We start from the raw sequence: 17,759 nt of genomic DNA, 5'->3' as shown, positions 1-17,759 counted from the left end.
AAAAAGAAAACAAAGACAGGAAGTTAAAACAAAAAATATACATGAGGACGGCGGGTTTGAACCACCTACGTCGCCACCCCGAGATTGTCAACCACCGCATTGCTTTTTACCGTGAGGCCACTGAAACACCTTGCTTACGGTAACGTTATTGTCACGCAATCGCTTGTTGTCATGTGACTCGAGTTAGCCAATCAAGTCAGTCTTACCTCGTGCTAGGATTCGCTTGCACTGTAAGTTGTTCGTTCTATTAAACGTTAAGATTCCAACTACCTTGTGATAGTTTATTTCACTGGAATCCCAACACTTACCAAATGGGAAACTTTATTTAGATATAAATTTTACATTTGAAAAGCTGATCTTTTGGTAATTTCAACCACGAGCTCAAACGACTCGAGTGGCTGCTCGCCGATAGTCCGATTTTGAAGTGTCGCTCACGGCCAACTGCTCGTAAAGTGACTTGTTTGAGGCTTGTTTGGTATTCCTGGAGCTGTATCGACGTTGGAAAGTGGTTCACAAGCGGGAACTGCAGTGAAAGAAGCTCAAGCATAAGTTCAATCAATCGATATGCTGTTTCTTTAATGGTGCAACTCGCACTGTGTATGCCTATGTTATCATCACACAGGGGGCCCATACAATCTGTTTGTGTAGCAGACCGTTGTTTTATAGTGAATGTACCAGATTTACCGTTTACCTCATCTATAGTGATATATTGCTGACTATGTACATAAATCATGGATAAATAAACGTTGAACTACTTTACCTGTGGTGTATAGTTGTCCTTTTACCTCAAAAATGTTTCTTTTTAGCGATTTTGAATGAGTCTAAGTTCGTGTGAAGGTGTACTCTGATCGTCCGGGTGAGTGTAGTCCTGAGAAGGACTGTTGTCGGTGGTAGTGACTGACGTTTCGACAACCTGTGCGGAAGTCATCATCAGAGTCAAGTCTGAGTTCGCCGTCGATAATGTAATGCATAAAAGAAAGACAAGGGTGGAAGCCTTGTTTTGAAGGGATTCAAGCGCCCGAGCGATTTTCCCCCGAAAATCGCAGCGTTCTGCTTTCAAACTTCGCAGAATTAAGGTCAAAGGATGCACGATTCTCCTCGTACCTTTCAATCGAAAATGCATCCAAACGGACCGGAGCTAGCCCTCGAAGAAAATCAAAATCCCACAGTATCTGAGCGTCTGGGATGCGTAGCAAGATTCTCATGTGCCAGCCAGAAACCTTCACGCTGATTTCCCTTTTCTGATTGGACGACGTTATTTTGAATTGGTCAATCAGAAAAGGGTAACCACGTGAAAAAATTGTACAAACAAGAATTCCCTCTGGTGGGGAAATTAACCAGAGCATTCCAACCAAACATTTCTTCGAAGCGTTTGATATTCAATTTGTTGACATCGCCAACACATACCACAACTGTTTGTGGATGTTTGCCCAGTAAATTGTCCACGGTATTTACAAGATGATTCATTAGATCGATCTCTACATAATTAAATTTTGGAGGATGATAAACTCCACATATTACAAATCGATGTCCCTTGGGAAGTCGCAGAGTTTCACAAATTGATTTATAAAGACTAGAGCGGTAAACATCCTCTACTGCAAGATTGTTCCTGATGTATATAGCAATCCCACCCTTATTGCGCATATCTCTGCCATTCCAATTTCTGTCTCTACGAAAGATGGAATAGTTCTCAATATTTAAAATCGCATCCGGTTGAGCCGGTTTGAGGTGTGTTTCTGATACGACACAAACATCAATACCTTTAGATCGTAAGTCAGTCTCAAGTCCAACCACCGCACGCACTCTGTTCTTAGTTTTTGAGAGACTGCAAATATTGATGAACATACACTTGGGAACGGCAAACTCCGAGCAACCGGTAGATGATTTAGTAGGCTCTCGAGGAATAGGCGTAAGATATCTGTTCTTAGCGGGATCTTGGATGCGATAAGGTCTAGCAAACCGCCGAGTTTTAACAACTTCAATGGGTCGACATCTGTCGGACTGTTGCGATGCAGAGATATGTTTAGTAATTTTCCCCAACCTTCGTAATCCCGGACCTCTGTATTTCAGAATTCCCAGGGATTTAAGATTATCGAAAACATGAGGCGCAGGTCGGCCCACCGAACGTCTAAGCGAAAACAGCCTGTCACGATTGTGAGAGCAATGGATTCCGACTGACCCAATTGCAAGTTGACAAGCAAAGTCCGAGGAGTTGGAGCTCTGTTTTCGTTTACCGTGGTCATTATCCACTTCTTCAGGTCCAGGATGTGGATGGACATCCATATTAACAGTAATGTCGAGCACAAAAAACTTCTCAGGGGCGGCCAGGAAAACCATGCCTCGACTGTCACATTTCACCATAGCCCTTCTTACCCGGAGATTTCGAGACCGGGACACTGTCAGCTCAAATCTAGCCGTCCAACTAATGCATCTTGATGTTAAAGATTGAATTCGATAAACTCTTTTGACAGTTATCATAGTTATAAAGGTAAATAGATAGAAAACTGCAATAGCTCTGAAGAGCGTGGCAGCCATATTGGCATGCATATTAATATATCTTTACTCTGGTTCAGTAATTCTTTGTATAATAATCACATGATTGTAAGTAAAAATTACAAATGGTAGCGGTTTACATTCTATGCTTATTCTTGTGGAAGTTTTAAATTTATGATTCATTTTGACAACCACTTTGATTGTCATTTAAGCTTAAAAATTTTTGTGAATTTGATGCAACAAGGATATTCCTAATGCTCTATATTTAGGTTAAACTAGGAACACTGAAAACTGTGGTCTACTTTCATGAAGAATCACAGATATTGAGTGTGTTAAAAGAAAAATTAATGTAAAAAAAGTTTTTTCAAATTATATTTAGTTATATTTCCTTGGGAATTTGACAAGCACAATTCCACAGATATTTCTGAAATTTTGGCAAGCATTTATCATAAATCTAGTTGGAAGAAGAACCTTTCTACATAGAATGAATACTTGATAAAAGCAAGGATTTGAGATATTTATTCAATAGTGGAAATACCCTAAAATGAGAATACAAAGTCATAATTCTTAATACAAGGAATGTAAATGGTTTTTTTAATAGTGGTATTCTTAAACTGAGGAACTTTCATTGGAGAGTATAAAATTCTTAAAAGCAGAAATCTTGATCCTTACATTTCAAGGAATTGACCCACAAAATAAGGAAAATTTCCTTGTTTTGAGTATCCACTGACTAACAATAAAAATTTCGAAAGACAAAATTTAGAGTGGTGTGAACATCCTTGTACTTGTTTTTTTATCCTCCTGCTAATTATCTCAGAAGTGCGAAACAGGCTTCAAGGGTAGTACTCAGTTGCAACACAAGCATAGGCATAAACATAACAAGCTAATGTGCGGGTGGGCTCAGCTGCAACATAAACATGAGCACAAGCGCACAGTCGATGTTATGTTAAATAGGGACATGGTTGGTATAAGCATTATAGTGCTTGCTGATTGCCTGAAAGATTTTCGCTTTTGTTTATCCTTACGTTTATGCCAACCAAGTCTTAACTAGACAGTATAAGCATGAAAAGAAGACAACGTTTTGATAATCTTATGCATATATGCTTATCCTTATGTCCGTGCGTTCCATCCAGCGTATAAGCTTTTACATGCCTATCCCTATGCTTGCATCGCAAGTAAACACAGCTCAATATTGGAACAATGGTTTTATGATAAACAAAACAGCACCCTTTTGAACTTCATTCCACAAACCTTTAGAGTAAAATCTGGAACAGTGATTGTCTTGCACCAAATCCTAATCAAGCCGTATTTTCTGTCTTCGAGGCCTAATTTAGTTTCACATCATATTCCTCAAAATGCTCATTTACCAGTCTAACGATTCATACCTTAGTATGGAAATCAAACACCCATTTCTATTGACGACACAAATTACATTGGCTTATCCAATTCACGAGTCGGCTCACAGAGCCTTTGATTCAACTAAAGATCAGGACAATGACATTGATTATAGTGGTAAATGTGCCGAGGGAGCTAAAGGAGGCTGGTGGCACTATAAATGTTATGACTCAAACCTGAACGGCGTCTATCGTCACGGAAAGGACTTATCCCATGCTGAAGGAATCGACTGGAACAGCTGGAAAATTGGCTTTGCTAGAAGGGCTGAGATGAAAATCAGGCAAGTGGAGTTTTAGAGTGTGCATGCTGTGATTCAGTTTTAAGAAAAGCTCTGTAAAAAATTCCTTAACCAATACGTTAAATGTGATGACGTCTCCTTAGCTAAGTTTAACTGGACAGGACCTGTACTAGGGCCAAACTGAATGGGATCTATCATGGAACAGCGCAGTCGGTTTTTGGTTTAGGGCTCATCTTGGCTGATGGGAAAAGACATTATGTTCAAAATACAAGGAGAGCTGAGATGAAAATTAGACCAGTGATATTTTAGAACTTGATGCCAGCTTTTTGTGTATTACCTTACCAGAATAAAGGAAAGTTGCAACCGCTACCATGCGAAATTGTGGAGTATCAAGCCTCCCTCAGTGTACACATCCCTCCCCAATATCTTCCTGGGGATGAAAATTGGGGAATAGCTTAAGTTTGTCGTCATCTAAATGGATGCAGATTCTTTTCACTGATTGATCGTTGTACGGGAAATTCCGTGCCCCCTCATTAACTCGTGACACACGTGTCTGATACGCTGACTAATTGACATAATTTCCAAAACGTGGACATATATTGCGTAGCCTCCTAACGCGATGACGGAGTGATCATGAGGTAAAAGATAACTGTGAAATATGGGAGTGTATCAAGAAATGGGCCACTTTTGTGGGTTAAATTCGACTTCAAAAGTTCAAACAAAAGCCTTTTGTTCTTTGTTTTGCTGAGGGAATTGTGCCGAGACTTGGCGAAGATGAATTTCAAATCGTCGCAAAATTGTCGGCGTGTCGAATTAGCGGCACCAGGGGAGAGAGGTTGGGAAAGTCGCTCATGAGGGTGCCGTTTATACATCGGTACCCAAGGGATAAAATGCCCTTCACTATGCTTGGTGTCTCAGTACATTTTTTTTTTTTAATCAGCGAACCATTTGATTATAAATTTATTAACACGATAAGGATGTTTTGTTATTACAAACATTCACGAACTATACTCGGCAAGAGGACGAGAGGAAAAAAAGCAAACCAAACAAAACTTAATCTTTTTTGAACAGCTTTTAAGGGTATTCAATGTGGACAGAAGCGTAAATAATGATATTTCGTAGTGTAACATCCACTCTGAACGTGCAAAGCGATTCAATTCGCGGAAAAGTATTTGTTTAATTAGCTCGTAACATATTTATGCTAATTTAGGGTTACAACTTGCCACAAACTTCATTTTTTATTTCTCCTTGACAATGGCGTCATGATGACACCGAAACGTCGGTTTTTATCGTTAGTTTTTGCTAGTCTTTGCATTTCTAAATCTTTATTGATAACATGTCTTTAAGCGTTTTTTTCCTTCGAGTTACAGACCAAATAGCCCTTTTGGAAGAACATAACAAGTCTTATTCATAATTGTTATTAACCCCAAACAAGAAACCTGGAAATACTGAATTCTTTATACTTTACTTTGGATCAGTTTATAATTGCGCGCAGCACAACGCCGCAAAATTATGTAGCTTTTATCGACGGTTTCCCTTCGTCAAGAATTGTGAATTTTAAAACTAACTTGCCTTACTCGTAGTAAAAGAAAGGAAAGAAAGAGCTTCATGCATGAAAACTTGCACTTTGGACTGAAAAAATCGCCCGATTAAGCCGTTAGATTGAAAAAAAGAATCAGTGTGGTCGTTCTAAAACAAAGCTTTGCTTATACTATTTTGCGAAACGAAATGAAACGAAATTGTACTATTTTGCGAAACGAAACGAAACGAAATTTAGCGAAATGGCGTTTTTTCGCCTTTATTTAGCAAATATGTCCTCTTCGTCCGAAACAAAATGTGTCCACTAATGAAATGGTCAATATTTCTAAGAGCCTGGTCACCTCTCATTTTATTGACCATAATAGAACTCGTTTCGCAAAGTAGTAATTTTGCCAGAATTACCATCTTGCGAAATGGCGTTTTTTTCGCCTTTATTTAGCAAATATGTCTTGTTCTTCCGAAACAAAATGTTTCCACTAATAAAATAATCAATATTTCTAAGAGCCTGGTCACCTCTCATTTTATTGACCATAATAGAATTCTTAATAAGTCGTTTGTTAGAAATCGACTTTGAAATAAAAGCCAGCGCTAAGAAGTCACGACGTTTCGACCTCTCTGAGGTCATTTCAAGTAAGTTTTCCAAATCAGCATAAGTATGTTGAAGCAAGTTGAAGAAGATAAAATGTGGCGAACGCTAAAATATGTGAAAAAGTGTAAGCAATATTCAATGGAAGAGAATAAAAGAATAAAATAATAAAATAATCGTCGCACAAATTGTTCTAAACAAATAGTCTAGCGCGAATTCAATCTCACTGTTTGTTTAGCGTTGGTTTCAGTTCTTTGATAAAAAAACATTTCAAAAACAATGCAGTCAAATTTTTAATAGAAATCCTTTCGCAAAGTAGTAATTTTAACAGAATTACTATTTTGCGAAATGGCGTTTTTTTTACCTTTGTTTAGCAAATATGTCCTGTTCTTTTGAAACAAAATGTTTCTACTAATAACATGATCAATATTTCTTAGAGCCTGGTCACCTCTCATTTTATTGACCATAATAGAACTCGTTTCGCAAAGTACTAATTTTGCCAGAATTACTATTTTGCGAAATGGCGATTTTTCACCTTTATTTAGCAAATATGTCGTCTTCGTCCGAAACAAAATGTGTCCACTAATATAATGATCAAGTATTTCTAAGAGCCTGGTCACCTCTCATTTTATTGACCATAATAGAACTCGTTTCGCAAAGTAGTAATTTTGCCAGAATTACTATTTTGCGAAATTGCGTTTTTTCACCTTTATTTAGCAAATATGTCCCCCTCGTCCGAAACAAAACGTGTCCACTACTAAAATGATCAATATTTCTCAGAGCCTGGTCACTTCTGACATTCCCGCAACATGAAACAAGTATACAATCAGGCTAGTAAAATCCCAAATCGCATTCTCTCACGAAGCACAGGGCCACAAAAAGCCGCAGATTTCACCAAATTAACTGCCAAGCTTTAAACTTCTGATTTTGTAAAAGATGTTTCATTTGATCTGCGCCATGGAAAAGACACCACAGCAAACACGTTTTCAGCAAAAGAGTGGCATATTGAATGGTTAAAGACATTTTGTTCTGGAACCAATCCCAAATCGCAATGATTTCCCAAGTATTCTTTAATGAATTCTTGTGCCAGATGATGCTTTGTGACGGTTTGTTATTTTGCTCACCTCGATTTACATTAACCATACTACCTAGGCTTGGGAAAGAAATTTCGGAGAGGAAATTGTTGTGGCCAAACAAAAAATTAACTTCTCTTTACGGTCAGAGAAGTATTATTCTCTTTATGCTGAAAAAATGCTTATTATATCGGCATTGCAGTCCGACAATAGCGTTATGCCCAAAATAATGCCGGCATAATGTATCCAGCCCTAACTCTAAAACTCCACTGGTCTGATTTTCTTCTTAGCCCTTTTCGCAGAGTAGTGGTATCCTTTCCAGTGAAACCAGTTGACTCCATTAGCATACGATGAGTGCCGCCCATGATGATAGAAACCGTTGAGGTTTGAGCTGTGACAGGCTAAGTACCACCAGGCTCCTCTATATTCCTTAGCACAGTTCCCTTCGTAGCTGTCATTGTCCTGATCCTTGGTTGTAAAGGGATAGCCACGATGTTGAGTAAGGGAGTCCCTAGCAGTTCCTATAATAAAGTAAAAATTTGAAATTAGTTGTTGAGAGATATTCAAAAGACTTAAATTCGACCATATACTCAAGAAGAAAAGACACAAATTCCCGTTACCATCAGTCGAGAGTACTTCGTTACAGTTTTGGAAAGTAAATACTAAATCCGAGTCATCACAGACAATGTCGATGAAGTTCGCCACAATGCATTCGCAGCATTTGAATTTGCACCAGAAACATATGAGTGATCCAAAAACTTCTGAGTCTTTCTAAGAATTAATTTTATTTTCCTCAAAGAATTTACGTGAATATGCCTTAACTCTCAACTGTTACTTCTCGCTCGCGTTCGCTACTGCAAACATGCAGTACTCAGCCTAAGCAGTCATGCTGTCAAAATCTTCTAGATCGACCCGAAGATTGCTCGGGGACTTTGTCAGGCGGAATATTTTGTCTAGTCTGAGCCAGAATTCGTCTTCAAGGTTACCGAAGCCCTTCTTGTAGTCAGATCAGTTGCAGTGGAAATCAACAGTGCCATCTAGCCTCTTTTGGAGCACTGTTCATCCCTCACCGGCAGTCTTTTGGTCGCAAAACACTTTAAATTCAGGTCCAGCACCATCTGGGTTGATTTTATGAACACCACTGATTGCTTTACCAGATTTGTACAGCACGGTACAGTTCTCATGCTCTGACAATGAAAAAAATAAATAAAACAAAAACCTTAAAAAATAAAAGAAAACAACAATAATAGTAACGAAATAACGACCTGGTACTTCGAGGAACTCTGGCACTGGGGATAGATCACGTCATAGACTACGAGTAGTCCCTCTTTCCGGCGAAATACGTCGCTCGATGATGTTAGCGCGCCGAAAAGGAGGGACTGCTGCTCATAGTCTATTCGTTGATAAATTCGAGACTTCAGCATCCCCCCCCCTCTTCCCTCTTCTGGCAATCCCCTGTTAATTTGGACCTTTGAATAATGATCATTTCAAATATTCCCCCCTCAGGACCAAAATTGTGTTCTAATACCCTACCCCACTGCCGGATTTGATGATAAATGTTTTGGCAAAACCTTAAACCTAGACCTCGCAGACATTTTCTTCTGACCCAGCCGCTAATTCGCTCGCGAACCTGACCTTCCACGGCCGAGCGGTTACAGTTGCACAGTTGGGATCTAGGTTCTAGATTACTCTTTACCTTCTATTCTAAACACCTCCATATCAAAAGATAAAACATGTGTGCCTCAATCGCCCCCTCCCCCGCCGGGGTAGACGACAATAAAATGCTTATGGCTTGGCTGGTTAAAGCTTCGACCTGCCCATTTTAACACAGGCGAGATATCCGCCAATTTTAGCTAAGGTCACGCGAAGCACGTTGCAACATTACCCTCGAACTTCGGAAAACATTCGCTTTCGAGAAACTGTTTGCTTCCCTGAACAGATATGCCTACGGACACATATCTGAACATGTTTTTTCCCCAAATCGAGTGGAATTCGATTCTATCGAATAAAAATACATTCCATCTGAGTAACTGCATACCGACCCATAGCTATTTACGTTCATTTCGAATTTCAACGTCATAATTAAAACTGAACCCTATTGTGACGCTTACTGCAGTTTACTTTGCTGATGGAACATGGCCACTGTAGAGAGTTTCTAAGCTGACGTTTCGAGCGTTAAACCTTCGTTCCAGCGAATCTCTGTCTGTTTGACTGTCCGTTTGTCTTCAACAGGCCTATATGAAGATTTTCCAAGGTGAAGAACTACCGCAACCAAAGTCTATGTTGCTGGTAAGTTTTCTGCTAGTGAATAGCGAGTTATTGGCAACTGACTCTGACACAGGAGAGAGGCATCAATTCTAGTCCATCTATGGATTGTTTTTGCTTTTCTTCCAAGCTACGGCTGAAGCTAACAACCTTGCAGCTCTTGCAAGCTCGAAAGACTCTTACTCAAAACAGAGGGAACAAGTGAGTTGAAATACGTGATAGAAAATTAAATTTATGCCCCATTATGTTGGGTTTGATAATAGGTCGACTCTACCGAAGTAAGTTTAGTGGAGACCATGGCTCAGTTTTTTTTTTTTTTTTTTTTTTTTACCCGTCACTTTTTTCCCCTTCTTCTTCTCCTTCTTCGGCGGGCTCATGTGGCTCAAACTATGAGCCTGCATGGAGGTTGCACTCAAGCGTATTTACCGCAAGTGAGTTTTGGAAAGAGCACTGTTGCTGCTGAGTTAAAACGCAGCATTTCAAATGCACGAGGTGATTTTTTAACGGGGGACGACTAAGTCAAACGTATTGACAAGTGCTGTCACAAATGCAAACACAGACAAAGGTAGAAGGTTTCCAATATATTCCTGCGTTTTTTTTGTTTGTTTGTTTGTTTATTAGTGTTATTTCTTCTTAGCTGTGTGGCGGCGACACACCGTACTTAGCGCCGCATAAATTAGAAAAGAAACACCAGCAAGCGATGGAAACCTCTTTGGCGATGTTACACGGCACTCGGAAGATGGGAGGCAGGGAATTTAGCCGGGAATACGCCAAGAGACTTAAGAAGGAGATCGGTGAGGCATTTGAGAACTTTGTTAAACTTAATGACGGCAAAAACATCTTTAATGCTGCCCGCACTCCGGCCGTCTTCTTTACGCTAGTGGTTCTGGAATACTTTCTCTCAAGTGTGTTCGGTTCGATTGGATTGGTGGCGTTTGTGCGCATGTGCAATCTGGTGATATGGTCCGGTCTGTTAGCTATTGTCGTGTGGTCTTACATTCGATTCAGTGGGGAGTTCAGAGAATATGGAGCCAAGCTGGATCACGTGGCAGAAGTTATTTGGGACGAGGTAAGGAAACATGCTTTAATATACTGGAAATCGAGTAGGAACTAGGCGCATGTTCAGAGTTGTTAACAGGAGCCGGTAGCCAGCCAAAAACGCTGGCTAGTCTGCCATCTTTAGCTGGCGAATGTCACCTGTTTTGCCATAAGTGCTAACTAATTATGGTGCATTGGTGCGATTGTGTTACTAGGTTACACACTTAAAAAAAGGTTAAGCGAGTGTTGTGATATGTAATGCGGAGTGAAATCTGCTAAACGGAGTGCAAGGCTTAAGATATATAGCTTATGTGGTGGATTATATAGTAACTTTTTCACTTTCAAGTTATAACGTGAACTTCTTTCTTGCGACGTTCCTTGTAAATTTGTTGAAAGAAGTGACGCTTTATCGAGACACTTCCCTCTCACGGACAAGTCTGTCTCATATCCTGGCGTGTTTGCGAGGAAAAGTGTTGACAGTGTAAGTAGAAGAAGAAGATACACGGAAATAGCTTCTCTCAGTTAAATGGTTAACCGTTTTTTCATTATTATTGTTTACTTCTCAGGCATTTATGCCGGCATACAATGCTGCATTTCAACGTGGTGTGCAAACAGTGATAGCGTCTCAGCCACAATCATCCAGGAAAACTAATTGATGAAAAAACAAAACTACGAGTTAAAGTCGAATTTAAAAGCAGTTCAACTCGCGGGAAGTTCAACCGCTCTTACAGACTATGCTCTCGCAACTACTTTAAGTAATTGCGTCCGAAAAATTAATTGTGAATAAGTCAATCGCCGATTGCGAAGAACTTGGAGATATTTTGATAATTGCCACAAAGTGGAGGTTAAGTGCGGTTTCCAGTTAGGTGTTGAAACATTAACAAAATAATCTTTTAATTTTTACTTCACCCTTGTAAATGAACTCAGAATTTGTTGAATTCATTTGCGCTCGAGCTGAACTGCGACTGAACTGGGTTGGAGACCAAGTCACGTACTTTCGTTTGTCTATTTGTTTGTTTTAATTAACTCTTGAAGTAATTTTGGCAAGTAATTGAAAACCGCTTGTTAGGAAAAGGGTACAAGAGGCAACATAAAAGGCTGGCAAGCCATCATTTTTTCAGTAACTGTTGCTGAGTTTCGTGAACACATTGATAAGTGGCATTTTGCAGTCTGTTCATCCAGACTCAGTTGTCAATATGGAAATTGTTTCTGTGAATTTCCAAAATCTTTTGCGTTAATCTTTGAAAAAACTAAGAGTAGTTTATTTTTTCTGAAAACTAAACTTGAATGAAGAGTGAGACGACATGTAAATAGCAAAAATTGCTGGTAAAGGAAAATATTTGCCGTTGACTCTGTCGGGGGATTAAGAAATTAAATTTATGGAGAGGGGTGGTTTCATACTGTTACTTAATGGCAGCACTTTGTAGTTTCTAATATCGCAAGACAAAATGATTTGCTTTACACAAATTTATATTTACTGCAGATATTTACTTTTAAGCTGAATAATTTGTCCACAGAACAGTGTTTCTGGGTTGAAATTAAACTCTTTACAATGTATACAACCGCAGCCTAGTTATTTCTCGTGTAGTTATCGAAAACTTGGGTGCACATGTTCGAAGGGCAGCTAGAATTCTTAGGTTACTACTTTGCTCCGCCACCTTTAGAATTTTAAAAAGAATAAAACTGAAAATTAACAGAAATAAAGAAAAAGTTGGTGGTAGCAATTTATTTGCTGCATGTTGCGATTAGCGATCTCCCCCACCACCATTCAATGGATAAAGCTCTATCCGGTGGATATCGCGGTACGTTTTGCTCTCACCTACCCGCTGGATAGCGATTTATCCGTTGGATTGCGTCATCTTTTTTTGTTGTAAATGGAATGCAGTTTGTGGCGTTTTCTATGCAAGCCACTGTCGCTGATTTATCTGTCGAAAAAAAAAAAAAAAAAAAGAAGGGGAGTTGCCTCGCGAATAGAGCCAGTTTGAAAAATACAAAGCAGAATGTGAGTTCCTTGAGACGAAACCGATCTCATCTAACAAGGTTGTACAGAATTTTTTTGGCTAAATCTTATGCACACCCGTATTGGTATTGTGAAGTTTCTTTGTATGCCGAATTTTTTGTTTGTTTTATTTTTATTGTGAACTCATTTATTGATTTGTCTTTTCTTTATCTTTTGTTTGCCCCTAAAGTCTTTCTATGTTCAATGGTATGTTTTTAATTTCGCCAATGTTTAGCGTTTACTGCATTGGAAAATTAACGGAAGAACGGTACCCTCGCTCCGTTTTTACATGCCTAAGGCAAATTAACTCACAAAGCCAAAGCATTCGCAGCACTTAACTCTACAAAATGTTTCCAAATTTTCGGCCAAGAGTACTGAGTTTACGTGTGCTGATAGGGTGAGCTGTCTAACCGATAGATTTTGTGACGATTTCCTGTGTTTCCTTTGTTTTTCGTTGACCATTGTAAGCTTTGAAAAAACTTTTCTCCTTGTGATAATGAAGGCTATACACTTTAAAAGGTTAATTTTTTTGTTTTCATTCTTATAGACTGAATAGAAAAACATTGCTGTAACAAATTCCTTTGGAAGAATTACATGGAAATATGTCAGACAGGAATGGGTGAATTTGGAGTGATAATACTATTTACGGAAGTCATCAGCGGTAGCTGTGCAATTTTTGCGCGGAGGCATTTAGGCATGCCCTCGATTATTCCATTAACATGTAAAAAAATATTGAAATGCATTATAGTTTTAATTTGAAAACCACCAGATTCCATGACCACCTGCACATAAATTAAGAACGCCGAAATGAAAGCTATTTTAAATTTGAGCGTAAAAAATAGAACGGGGTCCTTTCATTAGTTTGCCCTGTTAAATTAAACCTGAAAAATGTTGATGAATTGTTTTAATGGCGATTGAAATCATTTTGATCTCACCGCTTACCTTGACGATATCGTTATTGACACTTCTGAACGATGTAAACACTCGTTGAGGATGTTTTGCACAGGACGAAACTCTGGGATTTCATTAATTTCCTCTCAAAGATGATTATATCAATTTGGTCTCCAACTCAAGGATCATTTTCAATTTATCAAATTACACCGTCTCATTGAATACCGCAGAGTCGTATTCACGAGGCAGAATTTAGATATAACGAAAGGACGTTTGCCAGGATGGAAAACCCAAAAAAAAACAAAAGCAAAAAACCTTTTTTATTCGGTTAATTCAGTGATATCTTGTTCAATACGCTTTCTACTGAGTACTTTCAAGATCTTTCATACTAAGTGTTTCTTTTTTTTTTGCTTTGTTTTGTTTTCTTTTGTTTTTTAGGGGATGGGGTTTCTTCTCAACGATGTAAACAAGGTTACAGTCGCTAAGCCAAAAATTTGCATACAGTTCAGTACAATATCATTGTGTAAGCCCGCATACTTATTGTTTGATAGGTGGTGTCTGGGAGTGTAGTATTCTTTGGAAACACTCATGGTCCATTTCGTGTTTTGAAAGCCTCCTTTTTCTATTATGAGGAGAAAGGTATATTTATTTTAGCTTAACCAGTGGTAAAGACATACAAGGTCGACAAAAGAAAGCAAAGAAGCAAGAGAGAAGGGAAAAAGAACACTCCTATTCTTGAGAGATTGCGCTCGTGCGATTCAGTAACACTGTATACGTTTGGAATAGACCTCTTGAGGATAAGTGGTTGTTTGCTACTATCAAAATCTCATTTTCACTGGTTACCAGATCGGTCGATAATTAGGTGCTAAAGACGGACCATGACATCCTACAGGTGTGTAAACCGGTGGAGGCGAATTTAAAACAGGGAGAAACCATGTGATGGATTTGCATCCCATCCAGGGTGAAGAGAGAGTACTAGAGTACAAATATTCCGTCGCTTAGGCTGTATGGGCTACTGGCCTGACGTAGACTTTTTTTTTTAATTCTAATACGTGCATCTCCATGAAGAGTGCCGGTAAGTGTTTTTTTTTTTTTTGGGGGGGGGGGGGGGGAAGGGACCCTCAGAGAAAAATTTCGTATTAAATTATTTAATCAAGTTCTGAATTTACCATCAATTTTTAATAATCGATATTCTTATTTATTTATTAATTTACTTTTATTTTTTAAAATTTATTATTTTTCGGTCATTCCGGGTATTCCGGATATTCCGAAGTATTCCGAGTATTCCAGTTCCGGTTCCAAATTCCGGCATTCCTTAATTTCCAAACTACCCCTTCTGACAGATTTCGGAGGATGCTTTCCACATACCTGATCGTCAAGTATGATAGTAGTGTTTGGTTGTTCTACGGATTATGGTTTTTGAACGGTCGTAATTCGATTTTGTAGAAATTTTACAAAATGGTTTGGTGGGGCTCTTAGTTTTCGTAATCACGAATACTAAGAGGTGTCTTAGTTAAACTTTTCTGGATTTTACTATATGATAATAGAACAAGAAAAGGAACCTGAATGAATTTTCTCTCCTGTGATACATCAGCGGTTTAGAGAATCCAAGATTCAAGTTGTGAAGCCAAGAGGCAAACCTAACAAAATTTTTTTAAGCTGTTGTGCAAGAAGGTGTGAGAAAATGGCCAGCTCCAAGTAGGCGAGCCCAGAAATATGGTCCGAAAACTTTCTGAGAAACACAAATAACAATGTCTAAAGTTCTTAGCCGACTACCCTTTGACAATGCAGCATTTCGCGGCTGGTAGGAAGCGCTAGCTACAGGGCGCCATCTTCAAAATGGGTCGAAGACCGATCCGGTGGCGAGAAGAGAAGAAGAGGCAGTATCTCATTTCAGTGGCCAAATAAGGTGTGCGAGGATATTGGTCAAAATACAGTGGTTTGCTTGTATTTAACACTCTTCTACTTTCCAGGAAAGATAGATTAAGCATCCATCTTTCTTACAAAATATTGTCCACATTGAAAGAACAATTCAACGAGAACGCATCAGTATTTTCACTGAGTTGTTTATCTCATGTTAACAATGATTTTTGTTATGAAATAACCATATCGTCTGTCAGATTTGACAGAATAATGGAAGAACAACAACATGTTTTTTAATCATAGCCGTTTAATGGTGTTTTTACAACTTTTAGAACAGAACTCTGTTTTTCCCGACATTCGTCTGGTTCGCATAGTCTAGCTGAATATACTGCCCACACCAGTAACGAGTGGTAAGAGATTTCATGGCTTACATTTTCATTGATTATGCTGGATAGCTGGAGCTAGAATGTACCTTTTTCTTGTCAAGTAGTAGAATTCTTGGTAGGAAATAAGCTTTAATTTGATAATTTTCTAAAAATAATAACCAGCGTGCGAAACATTAATTGATGTTTAGGGTGAAATTATGGGTGAGAACAACGTTCAGAATAGTTCATCCTTTGAAAATGCCAGAAAAATTAAAAAAACCTTAGTTGTTATAATATTTTCTTTATTTTCTTTACCTTCACAATGAAGTCAAAGCGAGCAAGTTAAGCCCTTCAGCAAGAAGCTAAGCCTGCAGTGCAAGCGTCTTATTATGGTGAGTTAATTTTAAGAAGCGCGCGATCGTGGTCTATTCAACCGGCTAGTTAATAATAATAATTAATAATAATAATAATTGTATTTATATAGCGCTAAAATCCACTAATTGTCCAAAGCGCTGTATACCCACCCAACCCACCCCAGGGGAGGACATCCATCACACAGTAATCTCGTGCGTGGGAAATTAACGTCTCCTGCCCCTAACCCTGCAGGAGACGGGACCTCCATTTATTCGTCCCTATCCGAGAAGACTAGAATATCTAACCATTTCTTGATGTTAAAGAAAGGAAGCATATTCTTCTCAGTTAATTTTAAGACCCTGAGTGTTGGTCCGGCCGGTATTGAACTCTCGACCTCCCGCACAGCAGTCCGGCGCTCTCCCAATTGAGCTAACCAGGCGGCGGTTTAGTTATGTTTGATTTGGAGTTAGGGGCGACGGTAGAGGGAGGGGACGGGGAAGGGCGAAATATTCATAATACCCACTCCCCACACTCACTCCCTCCTTTCTTTTTTTTTTTTTTTTTCCATTGTTACTAATCCCCTTGGTAAAAAGGGACCGGTCATTTATTAGAGGGGGGTGGGTTAGTGAAAATAGGGTGAGGGTCATACCTTTTTCGCACCTGAAAATGGGGGGGGGCTGCATAAAATTGTGCAACCATTTCTGAGGGGCTATGTATTTTTGTGCATTCCAATTTCCGTTCCACAAAAAAGAAACAACACTGAAGGAATCAACAATTCAAATACGATTTATTATCAAAATGATGCAATAACAAACCAACATAACATGGTGTAGAGCAGTTCTTTCACATTGGAAAAAAAACTTCATGTATAACTTAATATTACTCAACATCATGCACTGTCCTCTGATTCACTGTTTGAAGAGCTGATAGAGGGCAAGTACTCTTAAATTAGTGTACAAGCTTGATCACTTGTAAGCCATCTTTCCATCATTTGCTTTAGCCAGTAAACTTGTGTCCCTTTTAAGGATATTAGAGCAGCCACATTGACTTCCTTAACTGGATTCTTACCATCAGACTGTAGTTTGGAGATTAAACCAAAATTCTATTCTTCTCGACCAGCTTTTCTCTTCTATGCCTTTCTCTTATTTTCGCTATTTGCTTTAAATAGTTCGGCGAGTTTTATTCAAGTTTTATTTAAAATATTTCTGTAGTTGAGGGTAGGTCATCTTATTTTATGTACAGACTCGAAGGGTGGCCACATTATGTTATGCAGTGGCGAGAACAGGCCCAAGTGAAATTATGTATAGGACAATTAAAATGTATCAGCCCGACCCCCCTCCTCCCTCTAATAAATGACCAGTCCCTAATTTCTTTCTCTCTCCAGCCTTCCGCTTCCATTCAAATCAAAGATGACGTCCATAATTTTCGCTAAGAAAAGACTGATCACTGCCTCGCCAAAATTAGGCCTGCTCTGCAGACTATTTAGCAAAAGAATTTCCTCCACCATCTTATATCTGGAATTTCGTTTCCAGTGTATTGTGCGATTCGTTTTTAATGAAACTTGTTTTTTTGAAGCAGGCTAAATCTTATTCTGACGAAAGAAAACGAATAAACAAATTCCGTTCTCAATTATTATCTATACCCAGAGACAAAAATTTGT

At 38.9% G+C, this 17,759-nt stretch overlaps 1 protein-coding gene and 1 pseudogene across 1 annotated transcript; one reads left to right on the top strand and one right to left on the bottom strand.

Annotated features, from left to right (window-relative positions):
• Positions 1-7,582: 7,582 nt before the first annotated feature.
• LOC148728813 (ryncolin-1 pseudogene) lies at positions 7,583-8,629 on the bottom strand (annotated as a pseudogene).
• A 1,684-nt stretch (positions 8,630-10,313) lies between these two features.
• Positions 10,314-12,582, top strand: LOC148728812 (atlastin-like). The gene is made up of 2 exons (XM_088762468.1): positions 10,314-10,658; positions 11,194-12,582. Exons 1-2 carry the CDS (start codon positions 10,329-10,331, stop codon positions 11,281-11,283), a joined length of 420 nt encoding a protein of 139 aa, XP_088618594.1. The 5' UTR covers positions 10,314-10,328; the 3' UTR covers positions 11,284-12,582.
• The last annotated feature ends 5,177 nt before the right edge of the window (positions 12,583-17,759 follow it).

The sequence above is a fragment of the Stylophora pistillata genome, chromosome 6 (assembly GCF_964205215.1).
Source record: "Stylophora pistillata chromosome 6, jaStyPist1.2, whole genome shotgun sequence".
Lineage (NCBI taxonomy): Eukaryota > Metazoa > Cnidaria > Anthozoa > Scleractinia > Pocilloporidae > Stylophora > Stylophora pistillata.
Note: the sequence above shows the minus strand (reverse complement) of the source record. Positions and strands in the feature narration are given on the sequence as shown.

What these genes read in the sequence shown, in the direction of transcription:
- LOC148728812 (XM_088762468.1), top strand. Translation starts at nt 10,329, where the DNA reads ATGGGAGGCAGGGAATTTAGCCGGGAATACGCCAAGAGACTTAAGAAG. An exon ending in CAGAAGTTATTTGGGACGAG is followed by an intron (nt 10,659 to 11,193) that starts GTAAGGAAACAT and finishes TTTACTTCTCAG; the next exon opens with GCATTTATGCCGGCATACAA.